This window comes from Stigmatopora argus, chromosome 14, assembly GCF_051989625.1.
Source record: "Stigmatopora argus isolate UIUO_Sarg chromosome 14, RoL_Sarg_1.0, whole genome shotgun sequence".
Taxonomy (NCBI): Eukaryota; Metazoa; Chordata; class Actinopteri; order Syngnathiformes; family Syngnathidae; genus Stigmatopora; species Stigmatopora argus.
The window spans coordinates 13078557-13104894 of NC_135400.1; the positions used below are offsets into that span (position 1 = coordinate 13078557).

At 32.1% G+C, this 26338-nt stretch overlaps 2 protein-coding genes across 2 annotated transcripts in view; one reads left to right on the top strand and one right to left on the bottom strand.

The window, feature by feature from the left end:
- Nucleotides 1-26338, bottom strand: part of LOC144088492 (uncharacterized) — a 45334-nt gene that overhangs the window by 6032 nt on the left and 12964 nt on the right. Inside the window, exon 7 of the mRNA XM_077618944.1 lies at nucleotides 23031-23115. Within this exon, the coding sequence (XP_077475070.1) occupies nucleotides 23031-23115 (85 nt within the window). The remainder of the gene's footprint in view (nucleotides 1-23030; nucleotides 23116-26338) is intronic.
- Nucleotides 15647-19609, top strand: wfikkn2a (info WAP, follistatin/kazal, immunoglobulin, kunitz and netrin domain containing 2a). Its single transcript, XM_077618943.1, has 3 exons — nucleotides 15647-16133; nucleotides 16917-17233; nucleotides 17997-19609. The coding sequence occupies exons 1-3, from the start codon at nucleotides 15927-15929 to the stop codon at nucleotides 19195-19197; spliced, it is 1725 nt and encodes a 574-aa protein (XP_077475069.1). The 5' UTR covers nucleotides 15647-15926; the 3' UTR covers nucleotides 19198-19609.

The window sequence follows — 26338 nt, forward strand, 5'->3', positions numbered from 1 at the left end:
TTCTTAAAAAACGACATAGTATAGTAAGGCTCTTTTTCTTAAAAAACGACATAGTATAGTAAGGCTTTTTTCTTAAAAAACGACATAGTATAGTAAGGCTTTTTTTCTTAAAAAACGACATAGTATAGTAAGGCTTTTTTTCTTAAAAAACGACATAGTATAGTAAGGCTCTTTTTCTTAAAAAAAAGACATAGTATAGTAAGGCTCTTTTTCTTAAAAAACGACATAGTATAGTAAGGCTCTTTTTCTTAAAAAACGACATAGTATAGTAAGGCTTTTTTTCTTAAAAAACGACATAGTATAGTAAGGCTTTTTTTCTTAAAAAACGACATAGTATAGTAAGGCTTTTTTTCTTAAAAAACGACATAGTATAGTAAGGCTTTTTTCTTAAAAAACGACATAGTATAGTAAAGGCCCTTTTTTCTTAAAAAACGACATAGTATAGTAAGGCTCTTTTTCTTAAAAAACGACATAGTATAGTAAGGCTTTTTTCTTAAAAAACGACATAGTATAGTAAGGCTCTTTTTCTTAAAAAACGACATAGTATAGTAAGGCTCTTTTTCTTAAAAAACGACATAGTATAGTAAGGCTTTTTTTTCTTAAAAAACGACATAGTATAGTAAGGCTTTTTTTCTTAAAAAAACGACATAGTATAGTAAGGCTTTTTTTCTTAAAAAACGACATAGTTATAGTAAGGCTTTTTTTCTTAAAAAACGACATAGTATAGTAAGGCTTTTTTTCTTAAAAAACGACATAGTATAGTAAGAATTTTTTTCTTTAAAAACGACATAGTATAGTAAGGCTTTCTTCTTAAAAAACGACATCGTATAGTAAGGCTTTTTTTTTCTTAGAAAATGACAGTATGGTAAGGCTTTTTTTCTTAAAAAATGACATAGTATAGTAAGGCTTTTTTCTTTAAAAAAAACGACATAGTATAGTAAGGCTTTTTTCTTAAAAAATGGCATAGTATAGTAAGACTTTTTCCTTAAAAAACGACATAGTATAGTAAGGCTTTTTTCTTTAAAAAATGACATAGTATAGTAAGGCTTTTTTCTTAAAAAAACGACATAGTATAGTAAAGTTTTTTTTCTTAAAAAAAGACATAGTACAGTAAGGCTTTTTTTCTTAAAAAACAACATAGTATAGTAAAGCTTTTTTTCTTAAAAAACGACATAGTATAGTAAGACTTTTTTCTTAAAAAACGACATAGTATAGTAAGACTTTTTTCCTTAAAGAACGAAATAGTATAGTAAGGCTTTTTTCTTTAAAAAAATGACATAGTATAGTAAGGCTTTTTTCTTAAAAAAACGACATAGTATAGGAAAGCTTTTTTTCTTAAAAAAAGACATAGTACAGTAAGGCTCTTTTTTCTTAAAAAACGACATAGTATAGTAAAGCTTTTTTTCTTAAAAAACGACATAGTATAGTAAGACTTTTTTCTTAAAAAACGACATAGTATAGTAAGGCTTTTTTTCTTAAAAAACGACATAGTATAGTAAGGCTTTTTTTTCTTAAAAAACGACATAGTATAGTAAGGCTTTTTTTCTTAAAAAACGACATAGTATAGTAAGGCTTTTTTTCTTAAAAAACGACATAGTATAGTAAGGCTCTTTTTCTTAAAAAACGACATAGTATAGTAAGGCTCTTTTTCTTAAAAAACGACATAGTATAGTAAGGCTTTTTTTCTTAAAAAACGACATCGTATAGTAAAGCTTTTTTTCTTAAAAAACGACATAGTATAGTAAGGCTTTTTTTCTTAAAAAACGACATAGTATAGTAAGGCTCTTTTTCTTAAAAAAACGACATAGTATAGTAAGGCTTTTTTCTTAAAAAACGACATAGTATAGTAAGGCTTTTTTTCTTAAAAAAACGACATAGTATAGTAAGGCTTTTTTTCTTAAAAAACGACATAGTATAGTAAGGCTTTTTTCTTAAAAAACGACATAGTATAGTAAGGCTTTTTTTCTTAAAAAAACGACATAGTATAGTAAGGCTTTTTTTTCTTAAAAAATGACAGTATGGTAAGGCTTTTTTTCTTAAAAAATGACATAGTATAGTAAGGCTTTTTTCTTTTAAAAAAACGACATAGTATAGTAAAGCTTTTTTTCTTAAAAAAAGACATAGTACAGTAAGGCTTTTTTTCTTAAAAAACAACATAGTATAGTAAAGCTTTTTTTCTTAAAAAACGACATAGTATAGTAAGACTTTTTTCTTAAAAAACGACATAGTATAGTAAGACTTTTTTCCTTAAAAAACGACATAGTATAGTAAGGCTTTTTTTCTTAAAAAACGACATAGTATAGTAAGGCTTTTTTTCTTAAAAAACGACATAGTATAGTAAGGCTTTTTTCTTAAAAAACGACATAGTATAGTAAGGCTTTTTTTCTTAAAAAACGACATCGTATAGTAAAGCTTTTTTTCTTAAAAAAAGACATAGTACAGTAAGGCTTTTTTTAAAAAAAAAACATAGTATAGTAAAGCTTTTTTTCTTAAAAAACGACATAGTATAGTAAGACTTTTTTCTTAAAAAACGACATAGTATAGTAAGACTTTTTTCCTTAAAAAACGACAGTATAGTAAGGCTTTTTTTCTTAAAAAACGACATAGTATAGTAAGGCTTTTTTTCTTAAAAAACGACATAGTATAGTAAGGCTTTTTTTCTTAAAAAACGACATAGTATAGTAAGGCTTTTCTCTTAAAAAACGACATAGTATAGTAAGGCTTTTTTTCTTAAAAAACGACATAGTATAGTAAAGCTTTTTTTCTTAAAAAAAGACATAGTACAGTAAGGCTTTTTTTCTTAAAAAACAACATAGTATAGTAAAGCTTTTTTTCTTAAAAAAACGACATAGTATAGTAAGACTTTTTTCTTAAAAAACGACATAGTATAGTAAGACTTTTTTCCTTAAAAAACGACAGTATAGTAAGGCTTTTTTTCTTAAAAAACGACATAGTATAGTAAGGCTCTTTTTCTTAAAAAACGACATAGTATAGTAAGGCTTTTTTCTTAAAAAACGACATAGTATAGTAAGGCTTTTTTCTTAAAAAACGACATAGTATAGTAAGGCTTTTTTTCTTAAAAAACGACATAGTATAGTAAGGCTTTTTTTCTTAAAAAACGACATAGTATAGTAAGGCTTTTTTTCTTAAAAAACGACATAGTATAGTAAGGCTCTTTTTCTTAAAAAAACGACATAGTATAGTAAGGCTCTTTTTCTTAAAAAACGACATAGTATAGTAAGGCTCTTTTTCTTAAAAAACGACATAGTATAGTAAGGCTTTTTTTCTTAAAAAACGACATAGTATAGTAAGATTTTTTTTCTTAAAAAACAACATAGTATAGTAAAGCTTTTTTCCTTAAAAAACGACATAGTATAGTAAGACTTTTTTCTTAAAAAACGACATAGTATAGTAAGACTTTTTTCCTTAAAGAACGAAATAGTATAGTAAGGCTTTTTTCTTTAAAAAATGACATAGTATAGTAAGGCTTTTTTCTTAAAAAAACGACATAGTATAGGAAAGCTTTTTTTCTTAAAAAAAGACATAGTACAGTAAGGCTCTTTTTTCTTAAAAAACGACATAGTATAGTAAAGCTTTTTTTCTTAAAAAACGACATAGTATAGTAAGACTTTTTTCTTAAAAAACGACATAGTATAGTAAGGCTTTTTTTCTTAAAAAACGACATAGTATAGTAAGGCTCTTTTTCTTAAAAAACGACATAGTATAGTAAGGCTCTTTTTCTTAAAAAACGACATAGTATAGTAAGGCTTTTTTTCTTAAAAAACGACATCGTATAGTAAAGCTTTTTTTCTTAAAAAACGACATAGTATAGTAAGGCTTTTTTTCTTAAAAAACGACATAGTATAGTAAGGCTCTTTTTCTTAAAAAAACGACATAGTATAGTAAGGCTTTTTTTCTTAAAAAACGACATAGTATAGTAAGGCTTTTTTTCTTAAAAAAACGACATAGTATAGTAAGGCTTTTTTTCTTAAAAAACGACATAGTATAGTAAGGCTTTTTTCTTAAAAAACGACATAGTATAGTAAGGCTTTTTTCTTAAAAAACGACATAGTATAGTAAGGCTTTTTTTCTTAAAAAAAACGACATAGTATAGTAAAGCTTTTTTTCTTAAAAAACGACATAGTATAGTAAGGCTTTTTTCTTAAAAAAACGACATAGTATAGTAAGGCTTTTTTTTCTTAAAAAATGACAGTATGGTAAGGCTTTTTTTCTTAAAAAATGACATAGTATAGTAAGGCTTTTTTCTTTTAAAAAAACGACATAGTATAGTAAAGCTTTTTTTCTTAAAAAAAGACATAGTACAGTAAGGCTTTTTTTCTTAAAAAACAACATAGTATAGTAAAGCTTTTTTTCTTAAAAAACGACATAGTATAGTAAGACTTTTTTCTTAAAAAACGACATAGTATAGTAAGACTTTTTTCCTTAAAAAACGACATAGTTTCGTAAGGCTTTTTTTCTTAAAAAACGACATAGTATAGTAAGGCTCTTTTTCTTAAAAAACGACATAGTATAGTAAGGCTTTTTTCTTTAAAAAACGACATAGTATAGTAAGGCTTTTTTTTCTTAAAAAATGACAGTATGGTAAGGCTTTTTTTCTTAAAAAATGACATAGTATAGTAAGGCTTTTTTCTTTAAAAAAAACGACATAGTATAGTAAAGCTTTTTTTCTTAAAAAAAAGACATAGTACAGTAAGGCTTTTTTTCTTAAAAAACAACCTAGTATAGTAAAGCTTTTTTTCTTAAAAAACGACATAGTATAGTAAGACTTTTTTCTTAAAAAACGACATAGTATAGTAAGACTTTTTTCCTTAAAAAACGACATAGTATAGTAAGGCTTTTTTTCTTAAAAAACGACATAGTATAGTAAGGCTCTTTTTCTTAAAAAACGACATAGTATAGTAAGGCTTTGTTCTTAAAAAACGACATAGTATAGTAAGGCTCTTTTTCTTAAAAAACGACATAGTATAGTAAGGCTTTTTTCTTAAAAAACGACATAGTATAGTAAGGCTTTTTTTCTTAAAAAACGACATAGTATAGTAAGGCTTTTTTTCTTAAAAAACGACATAGTATAGTAAGGCTCTTTTTCTTAAAAAAAAGACATAGTATAGTAAGGCTCTTTTTCTTAAAAAACGACATAGTATAGTAAGGCTCTTTTTCTTAAAAAACGACATAGTATAGTAAGGCTTTTTTTCTTAAAAAACGACATAGTATAGTAAGGCTTTTTTTCTTAAAAAACGACATAGTATAGTAAGGCTTTTTTTCTTAAAAAACGACATAGTATAGTAAGGCTTTTTTCTTAAAAAACGACATAGTATAGTAAAGGCCCTTTTTTCTTAAAAAACGACATAGTATAGTAAGGCTCTTTTTCTTAAAAAACGACATAGTATAGTAAGGCTTTTTTCTTAAAAAACGACATAGTATAGTAAGGCTCTTTTTCTTAAAAAACGACATAGTATAGTAAGGCTCTTTTTCTTAAAAAACGACATAGTATAGTAAGGCTTTTTTTTCTTAAAAAACGACATAGTATAGTAAGGCTTTTTTTCTTAAAAAAACGACATAGTATAGTAAGGCTTTTTTTCTTAAAAAACGACATAGTTATAGTAAGGCTTTTTTTCTTAAAAAACGACATAGTATAGTAAGGCTTTTTTTCTTAAAAAACGACATAGTATAGTAAGAATTTTTTTCTTTAAAAACGACATAGTATAGTAAGGCTTTCTTCTTAAAAAACGACATCGTATAGTAAGGCTTTTTTTTTCTTAGAAAATGACAGTATGGTAAGGCTTTTTTTCTTAAAAAATGACATAGTATAGTAAGGCTTTTTTCTTTAAAAAAAACGACATAGTATAGTAAGGCTTTTTTCTTAAAAAATGGCATAGTATAGTAAGACTTTTTCCTTAAAAAACGACATAGTATAGTAAGGCTTTTTTCTTTAAAAAATGACATAGTATAGTAAGGCTTTTTTCTTAAAAAAACGACATAGTATAGTAAAGTTTTTTTTCTTAAAAAAAGACATAGTACAGTAAGGCTTTTTTTCTTAAAAAACAACATAGTATAGTAAAGCTTTTTTTCTTAAAAAACGACATAGTATAGTAAGACTTTTTTCTTAAAAAACGACATAGTATAGTAAGACTTTTTTCCTTAAAGAACGAAATAGTATAGTAAGGCTTTTTTCTTTAAAAAAATGACATAGTATAGTAAGGCTTTTTTCTTAAAAAAACGACATAGTATAGGAAAGCTTTTTTTCTTAAAAAAAGACATAGTACAGTAAGGCTCTTTTTTCTTAAAAAACGACATAGTATAGTAAAGCTTTTTTTCTTAAAAAACGACATAGTATAGTAAGACTTTTTTCTTAAAAAACGACATAGTATAGTAAGGCTTTTTTTCTTAAAAAACGACATAGTATAGTAAGGCTTTTTTTTCTTAAAAAACGACATAGTATAGTAAGGCTTTTTTTCTTAAAAAACGACATAGTATAGTAAGGCTTTTTTTCTTAAAAAACGACATAGTATAGTAAGGCTCTTTTTCTTAAAAAACGACATAGTATAGTAAGGCTCTTTTTCTTAAAAAACGACATAGTATAGTAAGGCTTTTTTTCTTAAAAAACGACATCGTATAGTAAAGCTTTTTTTCTTAAAAAACGACATAGTATAGTAAGGCTTTTTTTCTTAAAAAACGACATAGTATAGTAAGGCTCTTTTTCTTAAAAAAACGACATAGTATAGTAAGGCTTTTTTCTTAAAAAACGACATAGTATAGTAAGGCTTTTTTTCTTAAAAAAACGACATAGTATAGTAAGGCTTTTTTTCTTAAAAAACGACATAGTATAGTAAGGCTTTTTTCTTAAAAAACGACATAGTATAGTAAGGCTTTTTTTCTTAAAAAAACGACATAGTATAGTAAGGCTTTTTTTTCTTAAAAAATGACAGTATGGTAAGGCTTTTTTTCTTAAAAAATGACATAGTATAGTAAGGCTTTTTTCTTTTAAAAAAACGACATAGTATAGTAAAGCTTTTTTTCTTAAAAAAAGACATAGTACAGTAAGGCTTTTTTTCTTAAAAAACAACATAGTATAGTAAAGCTTTTTTTCTTAAAAAACGACATAGTATAGTAAGACTTTTTTCTTAAAAAACGACATAGTATAGTAAGACTTTTTTCCTTAAAAAACGACATAGTATAGTAAGGCTTTTTTTCTTAAAAAACGACATAGTATAGTAAGGCTTTTTTTCTTAAAAAACGACATAGTATAGTAAGGCTTTTTTCTTAAAAAACGACATAGTATAGTAAGGCTTTTTTTCTTAAAAAACGACATCGTATAGTAAAGCTTTTTTTCTTAAAAAAAGACATAGTACAGTAAGGCTTTTTTTAAAAAAAAAACATAGTATAGTAAAGCTTTTTTTCTTAAAAAACGACATAGTATAGTAAGACTTTTTTCTTAAAAAACGACATAGTATAGTAAGACTTTTTTCCTTAAAAAACGACAGTATAGTAAGGCTTTTTTTCTTAAAAAACGACATAGTATAGTAAGGCTTTTTTTCTTAAAAAACGACATAGTATAGTAAGGCTTTTTTTCTTAAAAAACGACATAGTATAGTAAGGCTTTTCTCTTAAAAAACGACATAGTATAGTAAGGCTTTTTTTCTTAAAAAACGACATAGTATAGTAAAGCTTTTTTTCTTAAAAAAAGACATAGTACAGTAAGGCTTTTTTTCTTAAAAAACAACATAGTATAGTAAAGCTTTTTTTCTTAAAAAAACGACATAGTATAGTAAGACTTTTTTCTTAAAAAACGACATAGTATAGTAAGACTTTTTTCCTTAAAAAACGACAGTATAGTAAGGCTTTTTTTCTTAAAAAACGACATAGTATAGTAAGGCTCTTTTTCTTAAAAAACGACATAGTATAGTAAGGCTTTTTTCTTAAAAAACGACATAGTATAGTAAGGCTTTTTTCTTAAAAAACGACATAGTATAGTAAGGCTTTTTTTCTTAAAAAACGACATAGTATAGTAAGGCTTTTTTTCTTAAAAAACGACATAGTATAGTAAGGCTTTTTTTCTTAAAAAACGACATAGTATAGTAAGGCTCTTTTTCTTAAAAAAACGACATAGTATAGTAAGGCTCTTTTTCTTAAAAAACGACATAGTATAGTAAGGCTCTTTTTCTTAAAAAACGACATAGTATAGTAAGGCTTTTTTTCTTAAAAAACGACATAGTATAGTAAGATTTTTTTTCTTAAAAAACAACATAGTATAGTAAAGCTTTTTTCCTTAAAAAACGACATAGTATAGTAAGACTTTTTTCTTAAAAAACGACATAGTATAGTAAGACTTTTTTCCTTAAAGAACGAAATAGTATAGTAAGGCTTTTTTCTTTAAAAAATGACATAGTATAGTAAGGCTTTTTTCTTAAAAAAACGACATAGTATAGGAAAGCTTTTTTTCTTAAAAAAAGACATAGTACAGTAAGGCTCTTTTTTCTTAAAAAACGACATAGTATAGTAAAGCTTTTTTTCTTAAAAAACGACATAGTATAGTAAGACTTTTTTCTTAAAAAACGACATAGTATAGTAAGGCTTTTTTTCTTAAAAAACGACATAGTATAGTAAGGCTCTTTTTCTTAAAAAACGACATAGTATAGTAAGGCTCTTTTTCTTAAAAAACGACATAGTATAGTAAGGCTTTTTTTCTTAAAAAACGACATCGTATAGTAAAGCTTTTTTTCTTAAAAAACGACATAGTATAGTAAGGCTTTTTTTCTTAAAAAACGACATAGTATAGTAAGGCTCTTTTTCTTAAAAAAACGACATAGTATAGTAAGGCTTTTTTTCTTAAAAAACGACATAGTATAGTAAGGCTTTTTTTCTTAAAAAAACGACATAGTATAGTAAGGCTTTTTTTCTTAAAAAACGACATAGTATAGTAAGGCTTTTTTCTTAAAAAACGACATAGTATAGTAAGGCTTTTTTCTTAAAAAACGACATAGTATAGTAAGGCTTTTTTTCTTAAAAAAAACGACATAGTATAGTAAAGCTTTTTTTCTTAAAAAACGACATAGTATAGTAAGGCTTTTTTCTTAAAAAAACGACATAGTATAGTAAGGCTTTTTTTTCTTAAAAAATGACAGTATGGTAAGGCTTTTTTTCTTAAAAAATGACATAGTATAGTAAGGCTTTTTTCTTTTAAAAAAACGACATAGTATAGTAAAGCTTTTTTTCTTAAAAAAAGACATAGTACAGTAAGGCTTTTTTTCTTAAAAAACAACATAGTATAGTAAAGCTTTTTTTCTTAAAAAACGACATAGTATAGTAAGACTTTTTTCTTAAAAAACGACATAGTATAGTAAGACTTTTTTCCTTAAAAAACGACATAGTTTCGTAAGGCTTTTTTTCTTAAAAAACGACATAGTATAGTAAGGCTCTTTTTCTTAAAAAACGACATAGTATAGTAAGGCTTTTTTCTTAAAAAACGACATAGTATAGTAAGGCTTTTTTCTTAAAAAACGACATAGTATAGTAAGGCTTTTTTTCTTAAAAAACGACATAGTATAGTAAGGCTTTTTTTCTTAAAAAACGACATAGTATAGTAAGGCTTTTTTCTTAAAAAACGACATAGTATAGTAAGGCTTTTTTTCTTAAAAAACGACATCGTATAGTAAAGCTTTTTTTCTTAAAAAAAGACATAGTACAGTAAGGCTTTTTTTCTTAAAAAACAACATAGTATAGTAAAGCTTTTTTTCTTAAAAAACGACATAGTATAGTAAGACTTTTTTCTTAAAAAACGACATAGTATAGTAAGACTTTTTTCCTTAAAAAACGACAGTATAGTAAGGCTTTTTTTCTTAAAAAACGACATAGTATAGTAAGGCTTTTTTTCTTAAAAAACGACATAGTATAGTAAGGCTTTTTTTCTTAAAAAACGACATAGTATAGTAAGGCTTTTTTCTTAAAAAACGACATAGTATAGTAAGGCTTTTTTTCTTAAAAAACGACATCGTATAGTAAAGCTTTTTTTCTTAAAAAAAGACATAGTACAGTAAGGCTTTTTTTCTTAAAAAACAACATAGTATAGTAAAGCTTTTTTTCTTAAAAAACGACATAGTATAGTAAGACTTTTTTCTTAAAAAACGACATAGTATAGTAAGACTTTTTTCCTTAAAAAACGACAGTATAGTAAGGCTTTTTTTCTTAAAAAACGACATAGTATAGTAAGGCTCTTTTTCTTAAAAAACGACATAGTATAGTAAGGCTTTTTTCTTAAAAAACGACATAGTATAGTAAGGCTTTTTTCTTAAAAAACGACATAGTATAGTAAGGCTTTTTTTCTTAAAAAACGACATAGTATAGTAAGGCTTTTTTTCTTAAAAAACGACATAGTATAGTAAGGCTTTTTTTCTTAAAAAACGACATAGTATAGTAAGGCTCTTTTTCTTAAAAAAACGACATAGTATAGTAAGGCTCTTTTTCTTAAAAAACGACATAGTATAGTAAGGCTCTTTTTCTTAAAAAACGACATAGTATAGTAAGGCTTTTTTTCTTAAAAAACGACATAGTATAGTAAGGCTTTTTTTCTTAAAAAACGACATAGTATAGTAAGGCTTTTTTTCTTAAAAAACGACATAGTATAGTAAGGCTTTTTTCTTAAAAAACGACATAGTATAGAAAGGCTCTTTTTCTTAAAAAACGACATAGTATAGTAAGGCTTTTTTTCTTAAAAAACGACATAGTATAGTAAGGCTTTTTTTCTTAAAAAACGACATAGTATAGTAAGGCTTTTTTTCTTAAAAAACGACATAGTATAGTAAGGCTTTTTTCTTAAAAAACGACATAGTATAGTAAGGCTTTTTTTCTTAAAAAACGACATAGTATAGTAAAGATTTTTTTCTTAAAAAAAGACATAGTATAGTAAGACTTTTTTCTTAAAAAACGACATAGTATAGTAAGACTTTTTTCCTTAAAGAACGAAATAGTATAGTAAGAGTTTTTTCTTAAAAAACGACAGTATAGTAAGGCTTTTTTCTTTAAAAAACTACAAAGTATAGTAAAAATCTATATAGTATGGTAAGGCTTTTTTTCCCTAAAAAACGACATAGTATAGTAAGGTTTTTTTTCTAAAAAACAACATAGTATATTAAGGCTTTTTTCGTAAAAAATGACATAGTATAGTAAGGCTTTTTTCGTAAAAAACAACATAGTATAGTACGGCTTTTCGTAAAAAACGGCATAGTATAGTAAGGCCTTTTTCTTAAAAAACGACATAGTATCGTAGGGCTTTTTTCTTAAAAAAACGACATAGTATAGTTAGGCTTTTATCGTAAAAAAGCGACATTGTATAGCAAGGCTTTTTTTGTAAAAAAAACGACATTGTAGAGTAAGGCTTTTTTCTTAAAAAACGACATAGTATAGTAAGGCTTTTTTCTTTAAAAAATGACATAGTATAGTAAGGCTTTTTTCTTTAAAAAATTACATAGTATAGTAAAGCTTTTTTCTTAAAAAACTACATAGTATAGTAAAAAACTATATAGTTTAGTAAGGCTTTTTTCTTAAAAAACGACATAGTATAGTAAGGCTTTTTTTGTAAAAAAAGACGTAGTATAGTAAGGCTTTTTTTGTATAAAACGACTTAGTGTAATAAGGCTTTTTTGTAAAAAAAACGACATAGTATAGTAAGGCTTTTTTTCGTAAAAAAACGACATAGTATAGTAAGGCTTTTTTTCATAAAAGTGACATAATATACTAAGGCTTTTTTCGTAAAAACGACATAGTATGGTCAGGCTTTTTTTCTTAAAAAATGACATAGTATAGTAAGGCTTTTTTCTTTTAAAAAAAACGACATAGTATAGTTAGGCTTTTTTCTTAAAAAACGACATAGTATAGTAAGGCTTTTTTTCTTAAAAAACGACATAGTATAGTAAGAATTTTTTTCTTTAAAAACGACATAGTATAGTAAGGCTTTTTTCTTAAAAAACGACATCGTATAGTAAGGCTTTTTTTTCTTAGAAAATGACAGTATGGTAAGGCTTTTTTTCCTTAAAAAACAACATAGTATAGTAAGGATTTTTTCTTAAAAAAATGACAGTATAGTAAGGCTTTTTTCTTAAAAAACGACATAGTATAGTAAGGCTTTTTTTCTTAAAAAACGACATAGTATAGTAAGGCTTTTTTTCTTAAAAAAACGACATCGTATAGTAAGGCTTTTTTCTTAAAAAACGACATATAGTAAGGCTTTTTTTCTTAAAGAACGACATAGTATAGTAAGTTTTTTTTCCTTTAAAAACGACATAGTATAGTAAGGCTTTTTTCTTAAAAAACAACATCATATAGTAAGGCTTTTTTTTCTTAAAAAATGACAGTATGGTAAGGCTTTTTTCCTTAAAAAACAACATAGTATAGTAAGGCTTTTTTCTTAAAAAAATGACATAAAGGCTTTTTTCTTAAAAAACGACATAGTATAGTAAGGCTTTTTTCTTAAAAAACGACATAGTATAGTAAGGCTTTTTTTCTTAAAAACCGGCATAGTATAGTAAGGCTTTTTTTCTCAAAAAACGACATAAATAGTAAGGCTTTTTTTCTTAAAAAACGACATAGTATAGTAAGGCTTTTTTTCTTAAAAAACGACATAGTATAGTAAGGCTTTTAAACGACATAAAATAGTAAGGCTTTTTTCTTTAAAAAACGACATCGTATAGTAAGGCTTTTTTTCCTTAAAAAAATGACAGTATGGTAAGGCTTTTTTTCTCAAAAACGACATAGTATAGTACATGTATATACATGTATGTATAGTGTACATGTATTATTTACCATAATAGATGTTAAAAAAATCCCTCTCCCAGAACTTCATCATCTACTAGCTATATATACTCCCAACTGGCCCAGTTTATATGCACAATAACCACCCGTAGTACATCCTGTTATGCCCCAAATAATGAAGACCTTGTGTAATGTTCCCTTCCTAATGCAAAGAACATAAACAACAGTCAAGTTGTAGTTTGACAACTACACTTTGTATATCTGTGACACCTCTTGAATGAATGAATACAACACTCCCATGTGGTGAGCAGATGTTCAGGCCAAATAAACCAACGAGCATATTGCATGATCTGTTTCATCATTTTAAAGAGTTCTATAAACTTGAGCGGGAACACTCATAATAAGATTATACTATGAACAGCCCGTCATTGTTTTACAAGCAGATGAGACTATTTTTTAAATGGCGACAAAAGACGCGCTTAAACTTTGACCCTTTGTGCACCACTCTCGTAATTACATATACAGTAATAATCCCTGCGTATACATATATGTACACTACTCACTTTGGGCTCCAGGATTATGGACTCGTTCACCTATGGAAATAAAAATGACTACCTCAGTAGAAAGAAATGTGCCTTTTACATGATTCACCTCTCATGGCTCGTTTTTTTTAGGGAAAAAAAGCCTTACTATACTATGTCGTTTTTTTTTTTTTAAGAAAAAAATCCTTACTATACTATGTCGTTTTTTTAAAGAAAAAAATCCTTACTATACTATGTCGTTTTTTAAGAAAAAAATCTATAATATACTATGTCGTTTTTTAAATTAAAAAGCCTTACTATACTAAGTCGTTTTTTAAGAAAAAAAAGCCTTACTATACTAAGTCGTTTTTTAAGAAAAAAAAGCCTTACTATACTAAGTCGTTTTTTAAGAAAAAAGCCATACTATACTATAATGTTTTTTTTAAAGCTTTACTATATCGTTTTTTTAAGGCCTTACTATACATGGTCGTTTTTTTAAAAGGCCTTACTGTACGATGTCGTTTTTTAAGAAAAAAAAGCCTTACAATACTATGTCGTTTTTTAAGAAAAAAAGCCTTACTATGTCGTTTTTTTAAAGCCTTACTATACTGTCATTTTTTTTAAAGCCTTACAATACTACGTCGTTTTTTTAAGAAAAAAAAAAGCCTTACTATACTATGTCGTTTTTAAGAAAAAAAAGCCTTACTATACTGTCATTTTTTAAGAAAAAAGCCTTACTCTATGTTGTTTTTTAAGAAAAAAAATCTTACTATACTATGTCGTTTTTAAAGAAAAAAGCCTACAAAACGTGTTGATGTTTTTATAGAGATTGTTCACAAGAACAGTTTCAAAATTTCAGGTATAAAAAGAATGTTATATCAGTATCCTTAGACGACCTTCTTTGTGGCAATAATAATGGGGTTTAGTGATCAAGGCATACATGATAAATATCACTAACAGACAACGAGATGATTTAATTTGCTATACTGGTGCCTAGCAAGAGTTGACATAAGAAGAAGGTCAAATCCAACTTTTATTGGAAGACAATACATCCTGTTTGGGTGTTCTCAATGCACCATTTTGTGCCAGGTGTGACTCCAGTATCAGTTATGCTGGGAATGCAGGAACTTTAAGAAGATGGTATTGAAGGTCACTTCAAAACAGAGTTCAAGGCATGCATGCTTGTCTTAAAAAGTTCAGACTGCAGACCATACTGAGTCTATAGGCTTGGAACACATTGGGCCTCTTGGGGCTCAGCAGGGAGCCATTTTGGCAAACACACACACACACAAAACATAGCTGACTTTTAATGTTCCCCTCAAGGCAGACCAACTTTTGAGGTCAGCAAACAAGATTTAGATGGGCAATTGTCCTGCAATACCAGCAAAGTTCTTGAGGGGGAATGAGCCGTGATCACAGAAGGACATTTTTATAGTTGCCCTTTTGGTTAGTGCTTAAAATTTGAATTTTTAAATGGACAAAAACATTTCCTTGTCAAGTATGACATGGTGTAGAATCACAATTTAATACGCTAGTACTATTTGCGATCATATTATTATTTTGTTTACTTTTCAATATTTTTTTCTAGTGCCACCAGAGCATGCCTTTGCATAATATCAACGCATCAAGATACGTACATGGTTTGTAATTAAAATTTGATTTGTGGTTTGTGATTGATGATTTGAATGTTTAATCTTTTTTCTTTTGTGCGTTTCACAAATACTGGACCCTGAAAAGTACATTAAAATGCTCATATGTCCAATGTCCAAATTAAAAAAAAAAGAAAAACAACATTATTTCAGGCAAATTTGAACGCCATTTTTACATTGGATACTATTTAATGAAGATATTTGAAAGCTCACTACATCTACAGTTTGGTGCCATCTTCTGGAGTGTAAAGAGACGAACAAATGTGTTGCTCAAAATACTATTATACTACTGCCTAAATATAGACTATCTACTATATATTCTGCAACTATAAAAGTATTTTTTTAATTAAATCAAAGTTTTCAACCTTTTCTTAAGCAGGAAAGTCAAATTTGAGCACATTGACTCAAATTATATGAAAAATATCTAACCAGGTTTGACCTTAAGACATCACTATTGATCACAGCCTTGGATATATGTAATATATGTACACAGATGATTTCAATAAATACATGAGAAAAAACATGGTTATATGTGCTGATGTATTATTTGATAAGAGTTAGTCATTTCTTTTTGCATTCCAATATGTGCAGTGGTATGCATTTTTTTGTATTGGTTGGAAATTCCATTCTAGGCTCTTGTTTGCATACTAAGGGTTAAGAAATCCAGAATGTGCAGGTGTCTCCTCACTATGGACGAAGAGCAGCGTCTGAAAAACGTGAATTAAGTTGCTCCTAACTGTAAGCCAGTCGCCTTTTGACGCCCCTTGCGGACAAAACGCAGTAATTGTTGTGGTTGCACGCAGCAAAACTTATCTCTCTGCAATAATTACCTATACTTGTGGGTAAGTGATTGACGGATTCAGTCCGTAGCAGTAGTTTTTGTACTATCATTGCTTTTCATATACTACAAACTTTCTGGATTTTTGAGTTAGTTTTTCCTCGGGTGGGATTTATTTTGGTGAGTTCGATCCCTCGCGTTTTTACGCACGCGATGTGGTGGATGCTGTTTCCGCGATGGATTTGGTTTCTTCTGGGACCTTTTTACACGTTTCTGCTTTTTATGGACACCGTGGGGGCAATGCCGATGTCCGTGGCTAAAGTGGTCTACTCTCACGCGGGTTTGTGTCCCAATGAGCTGAATCCCAATTTATGGGTGGATGCCATGAGCACCTGCACCCGCGAATGTGAATCTGACCAGGTAAGTTCTCATCGATCTCTGTCAGTCTGTCTTCCAAATAGTCAAAATTCGCATTATTGCATTTAAACTACATTGGGAAAGACCCTCCATGAAACTGTTCAGGTTTTCACTCTTCATTATTTAACATACTATGCATGTAAACAATAATCAAAAATATATATACATGAAGTAAGGTGTCTTTTTGTGAAAATATTTATCCATTTGGGGAATTCATTAATTCATGTTCAAAATTATGAATTAGACAGATTTGTGTTCTTATCTGTGTAAAAATGCACTTTTTATTGAATAAGATTAGATTATATAAATATTTTGTGTATGTAAACAATAATCAAAAATATATATACGTGTAAGGTGTCTTTTTTAAAAAAATATTTATCCATTGGGGGAATTCATTAATTCATGTTAAAAATAATGAAATAAAGACAGATCTGTGTTCTTATCTGTGTAAAAGTTCACTTTTTATTGAATAAGATTAGATTATGGAAATATTTTGTGTATGTAAACAATAATCAAAAATATATACACATGATGCAGTAAGGTGTCTTTTTTAGAAAATATTTATCCATTGGGGGAAATTCATTAATTCATGTTAAAAATGATTAAATAACGACATATCTGTGTTCTTATCTGTGTAAAAGTTCACTTTTTATTGAATAAATTAGATTATGGAAATATTTTGCATTGGGTGGGAGTTTGGTTGAGTGGACTAACTTATTTTGGCTATTTACTAACACGATTACATTAATTGGTTGCAGAAATGTTCTTTCTCATCCACTTTTTTAGGACTGTGAGACATTTGAGAAGTGCTGCCTCAATGTATGTGGAAACAAGAGTTGTGTTGCTGCACGCTACATTGACATCAAGGGAAACAAGGGGCCCATTGGAATGCCCAAAGGAGCATCCTGTGACAAGTTCATGTGCTCCCAGCAAGGCTCTGAATGTGACATTTGGGACGGGCAACCTGTGTGTAAGTGCCGGGACCGCTGTGAGAGAGAGCCCCACTTCACATGTGCATCTGATGGCATGACTTACTATAACAAGTGTTACATGGATGCAGAGGCGTGCTCCAAGGGTATCTCTATCTCTGAGGTCACCTGCAGGTAACATGTTAAGTATTTTTGATATTTTCCAATATCCTTTTCATTGTCTGGGTAGTGTTGTCAATTGGGACGAGCTTCAAACAAACAATCTCGTGTGCGGTCGATTGGTCGCCGGTCTTTTGGTCGCTGCCTTTTGGTCGCCCGGATCGCGACAACGGGTGACCAAAAGACCGGCGACAAAACAAGGTAAAACAACACGGTCTACGCATCAATAAAAGCCAACAATGGCCATGAGCAGTTTCACTGAGACGGCGTGTGAGTGTATAAGAGTTTGTATGTACGTGCGTTGTCCCTTTAAGAAGCTACATCAGTTCAGTCAGGGTCTTAACAAGTTCTCTGACAAAAAACAATAAAAGTCCGGGAAGTTTGGAGCTTTTCTTTAGCCTAATAATTAATAGGGCATTAAGTATGACTAAATAGTAATTGGCAGTTTGTATTTAGGGAATTTGAGCAACAATTTAAATGGTAATTATCAATAACCTTCCGGGCGACCAAAAGACCGGCGACCAATCGACCGTGTACCAAACAATCTAGTGTAAAAGCACTAAGTTTATGGTAGTTGTGCAGAAAGGGTTTCTAATATTTGGCATTTTTTCTGTAAAGCTACGTAAGGCAACCAAAAATGAAATAATAGTTTAGCAAAGGCAAGCTCTGGCATGTCATTAGACGAAGCAGGTATACTTCATAAAGTGATGCTATCATCTAGTTCTCAGCCAGAATTAGTTGATTAACTATGCTTTTTTTTTTCCATCAACTCTTACAGGTACCAACTGACATGGCCAAACACCAGTCCAATCCCAGCCGAAACTACCATCTATCCCACCACAGCTCTTCAGACCACCCTGCCAGCTGACATCCAGACCCCCACCATACACAGCAGCCCCACTCAGCAGGCTGTGTTTGTGGGTGAGACAGCCAGCTTCCTGTGCGAGGTGACTGGGAAGCCACAACCGGAAATCACCTGGGAGAAACAACTCAAGGGCAAAGACAACATTATCATGCGACCCAATCGCATCCGAGGGAACGTTGTCGTTACCAACATTGGCCAACTCGTCATTTACAACGCGCAGCTTCAGGATGCTGGAATCTACACGTGCACCGCCAAGAATGCGGGAGGAAGTGTATCTTCTCACTTTCCTTTAGCAGTAATCAAGAGAGAGGCTAAAGGGAAGGAGGCCGAAAGAAATCATTCTAACGTGCCCTTGCCGCCCGCAGAGTGCTTAAAAAGTCCAGACACCGATGACTGTGGAGAAGAAAGCATCAGCTGGTACTACGAATCCAGCAGGAACAACTGCTTCACCTTCACTTACAGCCATTGCAATAAGAATCAGAACCATTTCGACACCTATGAGACCTGCATGCTGTCATGTGGGGGAGAGCTTTCGGCCCCTTGTAGCCTCCCCAGCCTTCAGGGGCCATGCAAAACCTACCAACATCGTTGGGCCTACAGCAACGCACTCAAGAAATGCCAGTCCTTTGTCTACGGAGGCTGTGGTGGCAACGAGAACAACTTTGAGTCCAAAGAGGCCTGCGAAGGGATGTGCCCCTTCCCCAAACACCACAATTGCCAGGCGTGTAAGCCTCGAGCCAAGATGGTGGCCAGCTTCTGCAGAAGCGACTTTGTCATCCTGGCACGGGTGACCGAGCTAACCGAGGAGCAGGAGTCGGGTCACGCTCTGATGACAGTGGAGGAGATTCTGAAGGATGAGAAAATGGGGCTGAAGTTTTTTGGCAAAGAACCTTTGGAGGTGACTCTCCTCAACATGGATTGGAACTGTCCCTGCCCTAACATCACGGTCGCCGAGAATCAGCTCATCATCATGGGGGAGGTTCACAACGGAATGGCCGTACTGCAGCCGGACAGCTTCGTGGGCTCCTACAGCGCCCGTAAAGTCCGGAAACTGCGCGAGATTGCCCAAAAAAGAAGCTGTGGTATGCTTAAAGAGTTGCCTGCTACCCAGTAAAGGGACTGACTATCCTCACAGAAGCTAATCAAAAAAGATCCAGAAAATATGCAAGCTAATTCAACTAATGTTGGTTATACTATATTTTACACCGTTAATATTAGAGTACCTTTTAATTGTTAGCATCATATCAATGTGTTGTTTCATATTTATCCGCAAAAATGGATGCAATGCCTCAGTTTTATCTACCAGAATCAATAAGCTCTTTGGTTCCTATAATATGGAATCTATTACACTACAGGATATGTATTTGAACTATACTTTATATTTATTTTTTTGTTTGTTTTATTTTTTAGAGAGCAGTGGATACAATATAAAAATAAGAATGGATTATTTGAGTGACTAGAGATCATTATATATTTTTCATGTGATCTCTGTTGTATCAGCATGGAACAAAACTGAATAAACACAATTAAAAATATATCAGTTAGTTGTGTTTTTTCATGTACAGGCACTTTTTAAGACAGTAGAATATAATGGGAAATTTTGTTTCCATAATTCCTTTAAAAAATTAAAAAATTATAGGTACATGGTTGGACTGCTTTTTGGCCAATGGTCCAAAGTTCTCTTTTCTGCCTACTAGAAATTTGTTCTGCAAAAATGTCATAAACGAACGACTTAAAATGTATTAAATTATGGCCACTGCTTCCCGAATCTATGAAAGTTTGCGTGTTACATTTTTTAATAAGCGAACTTTCCCAAGCTTTTCAAAAGTATCTTAAACTTTCAAGCTTCAACTTTGATAGCCCTGCTTTTTACTGGAATTTCTCATAAAGTTGACAGTGAAAGAAGTTCATGTTCTGTCTGAGATTGATGTCTTTGATTTCACATAAACACACACACACACACTGGGCCTTGTCTAGCCTTCAAATCTGAAGCCGGTCACATTCCAGCCCAGCTGTGAAGGCCTGTGGAGCTGTGTGTTGTGTTGTGTCTGGGTTTGGGGCCCTCACATTGCACACACCCCACTGGCCATCCTTTGGCCTTGTGCGGCCCCTTTCATGTTCTAGAGGCCGGGGTGAAAGGGAAGAAGAGGAGGAGGAGGTGGAAAAGAGGGATGTTGGTGATTCACACTCTTAGGCCACATCTGTGTTCACAGGACACAATGGAAAGGATAAATAGATCCCATTTACTGGAGAGGGAGATCAGATCTTTTTTTTTAGATTTCTGTTCAATATTAGAGGCAAATGTTGTCGATGAAGCGACATTCTAATGCACCAAGCATACAAATGGGAGCCAACATAATCTTTTCCTCTTTCATAGCTTTCCCCACTGACTGCTTATCCCCTTCCCCCAAAGGCTTCAAGTCCCCCACTCGCAACCCTCTTCCTATCCTGTCTACCCACTTATTCCGTCAGAAACCCAGCCTTCGGTGACGACCTCTGACCCGCCTAATGAAAAAGAGGCCACCGAGAAAAGTAGCAGTTTCATAAGAGCTAAAACACAAATCCCTTGATGCTCAGCTCCTCACATCACAGCCGACTGCTGACTTCAGTACCAAGTTCACATCAAGACCACCAGCTAGGCCACCCGCCTGCTAGACAGACCAGAATAATGAGCTTGACAAGTACAGACACAATGCCCTCACTGACACCCTATGGAGGAGGAACTTGTACTTTGAAGGTATTTCATAATACACATTATCCCAACCGCACATTAAAGTTACTTGGGAAAAACCAAGTGACTGTACATTACCTGTCAAGTAACAAATATGATAAATAATGTGGATGTATAATTTACTGCATGCAAGTACTCTGTCTGTCTGCCACTAATTAAATTACTCGTCACTTTTGATTGGTAAACGACTAAATAATTGGCACCACTGTCACCACATCAGTTAACTGCATTACTGTTCACTTTGCATTTTGTCCACTAGAAGGCAGGATTTTTCTTTAGTTTCACAGAAAGTTATGGAAAATTACCCCGCAACCCTTGTGAGGATAAGTTACAATTTTGTCAATAGGCACTACATGCATTAATAAATACATTGTTCAATAAATTATATTTAATTTCTATTTATACCCTTTTTGAAACAAATTTACCAATAGCACAATATAATTGTAGTCATTACGAGCAGAGTGATGTATTGCTGCTTTTACTGAAATAATATAGACAAAGCATTATTTAACATTACAATTATTGTTACTGTAGTTATTGAGTGAAATGATAGAAACGTTGCATTGCATCAATACAATTTTATCTATTTTGTTTGCTCTGTTAGACATACAATTTAGTCAAATGCAGTCATTATAGTTCACCAACACTGTAAACTACAACTAGCGAAATTACCGTACCCATTTTATCAATGCTAGTCAGTGGTCCAATTCAAAAACACACTTTTTGATGCAAAGTGGAAAATTAAATGGACATAAAAACTCAAAAGCTTAGGGCATCCCTACTTTTTTACTGTAAAAGCTAAAAATAATAAAAAGAAATAACTATTTTGCATTACTATCACATTTATCCTGCATATGGCACCTACTTTGTGCTTTTAAACAAGTTTCTAGATAGAAAATGGAAAATATTCAGTCATATATGGCCCCCCACTAGCTTTTCAAAATCAGCATCCAGCCTCAACCAGGCCTTTCCTCATTGAAACAAAGCACACAGACCCACTAAATAGAATTCTTTCTGCTCTCGACCGCAACGACCTTACATGTCCTGTTGCTGTGGCAGCAGCAGGACAGATGGGCCTCCCTCATTATGAAATGATATGATGTTGAACAGACACTGGAGGGAGTCCTAACTTCACTATTGACTGGTAGTAGTCTGAAAAGATTTGGACTGATGCCTCTCTTCCAAGCTATTGCTTTTATATTGACAAGCTGTCAGCTATATATGGGAAATATACTACATGGTTTACATTAGAAAATGCATTGATGAAATTTAAAAACACACTATTTGGGCGTTGAAAATGATTGTGTTTTAAACAGACTGATTGGAACATAATGTACAATTTGAAGGAAGGGGCATACTACTGCAGTTTAATTGTATTTTTTTAGGAGTACATTTGAGCAAAATTTCCCCTGTTGCACATGGTGATTTAATCTTAGCACACCATGGAGTCATTTAGAATTTTCAATGTCATTTCCTCATTACCATGATCATTTTCATCAGCGTTAAATTGTCAAGAGGGCGCTGTTGATGTGTGCTGTGACCTTTGGGTCGAATGTTTCATGACTCAGATGTCCTCTGGGGATGTCAGGCTTCTTTGTTTACATTCCAAATAGAATATTGAGCGACAAGAAAACAGGTTTGTTAGTTGCCTGACCCTTTTTCTAAACCAGTATTAGATAAGTGTTCATTACTTGAAAGACAAACTAGTCAGTCAGGGCTATCTTTGGACTTTGGAGTTTCAAAATGTGTTATTGTTTTCATGATTTAAGGTGTGCTCCATGTAGGAAGAACAGATTTACATTTTAATAATACTACATGATGAGATTTATGAAAACGAGAGCTAAACGGTAGCTGAAGATTTTGTCTGAGTGAGATGACTGAGGCAAATAAGAAAAAATAAATCAATAATTGTACAGGTGACTTTTTGTGAGGGCCCATGTGTTCCGTGTGTGTTCACGTCTTTTCATACAGTAAGTAGGCAACAAAACAAATATGTCTAAGCTCACTTTAGCTGAAATTCTCACGTGAAGCTCACTCACATCTAATGGCGACTTTAGTGTTTGAGTTTGTGTGTTTACATTTATCCTGAGCAACATAGGTAGCATCACATGACAGTTGACCTCTAACCTGAGATGAATGTACCTATTTGTATATGGATCTGATCTTAATAATATTAAAAACAAACAGAAAAGTGCAAACTGGTATACTGTACCTACCTGGTGAAGGACAGGGCTGAGCTGACAGTTTTTAGTGTTGTCCTGAAGTCGACTGACTGTACTTGATGAGTGACGATCACATTGCCTGTGAAGGGATGAAAAATATTTCTTGACATCCAGAAGAGAAGAATATTATTAACAATTCTCAGGGGGCTACCAGGACACGGAAAAATGGGGTCCACTGCCAACCGAGGCTTTCATGGTGCTACCCAATGATTTTCCCAGCTAACTAAGGCCACCAGATGGATAACATCCTGAATCGGTGGCAAAACAATCGTAGATATACAAGTACATTTAATGTATGTTTATAAACAAATCATGATATTAACTTTAAATGGCACTTAAGTTGCTTGATTACACCACCGTAAGGGTGAATGACTTTTAAAGTTTCTCCAAGGACATCACAAGGCCTCTGTTGCCATAACAACTGGAGCTCTAGCCAAAGCAGGGTAAAAAAAAAAGTTAGTGAATTTATTCTTGAATTTACACCAGGACTGACATTTGAAATATATGTACTTATTTAAGAGCACTGTGACAGTTTCATTCCATCTCCTCGTAATAATTTAGACAGGAGTTACATATTACTAGTCCTTATTAAATGCTTGTTTTCTCAATTGTTTATGATCTGAATAGTGAACCTTTACTCTGAAAACAATAAACATTATAATTACTCTATTTGGATCAAATCCAAACGCCTTTTTGTTACATTGAAAAATGTGTCAAAATGCAGGAACCCATTTTCTTTTAAACAAATGAATACAACATGCAAACAAGCAAGTAAAGAGACAGCACTACAATAGAAGAGCAACCAGGAAATGAAAGAAAAAGACAACCACATTCACAAATAAAACAAGGCATGCTGAACAAAAAAATATACACACCTCAAAAACCGTGAAAGGGCTTTTACATAATTTATTTCCATTTTTTACTGTATTCAACGGTCTGAACTGTATCTAATGTAGATGCTCGTGTGAGGTTTCCTAAATGACAGGTGGAGAGTGTTTTTCTAAGCTGATGACTCAGAAAGTCCATTACAGATATGAAGTGACAGGAGTTGGGGACATATATGAGTATGCATACGTGACACTTGCTACTGTTACATAAGCATGCAGACTGTATATACTATACTTGCTTTTCCAGCTAGAAGTACTTACTGTTTATTTGTAGGCACGTCTGTCTGAGCTGTTTTAGTTTCAACCTCTCATGAGGAAACCTTTCCACATATCTGGTATCTCAAAGAAGCACCTGACTGCAATCAATGGATTGCAGTCAGGTGCTTCTTGTTTCAGCTCAACTCCCATTGGTTAAACTGTCTGTGCTGGATTGGTTGGAACAACAACCTCCACCCAAGATGGCCGTTGTGGGGAGGTTTGCCCATGCCTGGTCTATGATATGATCTATTCTGCCAAATTTAATAGTACACAGTAGATGAGTGCTTCTTGCCTCACCTTGAAAATGACAAAAGTGCCATATTATTGCTCCATCCAAATTTTATGACTTTTTTGTGTTTAGGTGGGAAAAAAATCATTTGAGAGGATAAAATGATAACATTGAAATATAGGTATAAATATAGGTATGATAGGCTTCAGGACTCCATGACCCTGACATGGATAGGTTGGGTTGAAAATGAATGAATGAATATGGACTTACTTTTTCATTGCACAATATAGTCATTAGTAACAAAGAGATAAACAAACACATTCTTTTGGAAATATTTAGCCATTTTAGTTGTGATAAAATGGATCCCTCCTAACCCTAAATCCTAAATGGTATGGTCCAGGAAGTATACTGCCAGCATGCAGATGGACATACTTAATCCTGATTGGGGGTGTGTGTGCTCTATCTGACAAGTGTTATTCATTTTGTGTTTGTAGGTGGTGGTGTATTAAAGGTACACTGCATCATTTGTATGCAATATATACTATGTTTTCACCCCTAGTGTAAAGTAACAAAAATATTGGAATAACATCTCTGGATATGATGCTGCGCAACCCTACCTACCACAAATCAATTATTTAGAGTCATGCCGTATTATGCGCCATAGGCCAGTGATGATTGGTCTCTTTCTATTTGGATGGGGCATTAGGTGCAACTCTTTTTGCTCTTGATCAATAGAGGTTGTTAGGGCCTCTCTCTGTCTCCATTCTATTGTAATGCAGCACAGAGCACAGCACACATGGCTTTGACAAAGCCTGTTTGTACTCTTGCAAACCTTGAGCTGCGGCAAAAGTCTATGACCTCACTCGTTGGGTTATTTTTTTGACTTGACAAAGCGTAGACATGAAGGGGAAAGGTCCAAGTTGAGGTTGTTGTGCAAATAAAAAAAAACGTCCCCTGAGATGTAATAGTCTTTTGTTTACAGATACAAGCTCATGTTCTGTGGCATAGTGGGTCACAAATATACCGAGACAGGCATGCTCATGAGGGCCGGGCAATGAACCCAATGCTGTCCCCCACGGCATCAACACATGGAGGCATATAATGAACACAGGTTTTTGACATACGGAAAGTCATTATTCACAGTAACCAATCATAATGTACTCTCATAAAAAAATGAAATGGCATCGTGATTTGGACATCAGTCTTATAGATCAGAGGTTTGACGTTTCAGTCTCAGCTCTGGCCTTCCTGATTGGAGTTTTAATGTTCTTCCTGTGGTCATTTCAGTTTTCTGGATTTCTCTCACGTCCACAAGTGATAGTGTGTTTGTGCATAATTGAGCAATTGATATAATACTGTTCTATAGTTAGAATACATACAATACCTCAAGTGTATTTGAGTGTATTTCGCATTTGATGGTAAAACAGATGGCATGACCAATGATATTTTTCTGAGGTTTGCCATGTAATGCAGTGGTGCCGTGTCCCTCTTGGGGACCTAAGCAAAGAACAGAACTGGGCTTTAGTAATAATGCCTGTGTGCGTGTGTGTGTATGTTTGTATGCGCGAGCCTGCTGAGCCAGGCCTCTCATTATGTGCAATGTAATCTGAGCTTTCGGGTCACGGGCAAGCCCACAGATTGGACTACGCGGTGGTCGAGCTCTGGTGCCATCCCCCCATGTGACCCCAAACTATCTTTCCTGTGTTTTCACTCTGCTTAGCTAGGCAACTCTGATTATACAGCCAAGAGGGTGGGGTGGATGTTTGTTGTAGAGGTGAGGTGGCAGTATAGCTAGATGAGAGAGGATGAAGTTAAATTTGGTTAGCCATAAGTGAAAAACAATGTCAACATTGACTATAATCTCTTCATATAATTTCTGCTTCCAACTACATTTTTCTGTTTACATTCCAACTGAGCCCTGTGTATAC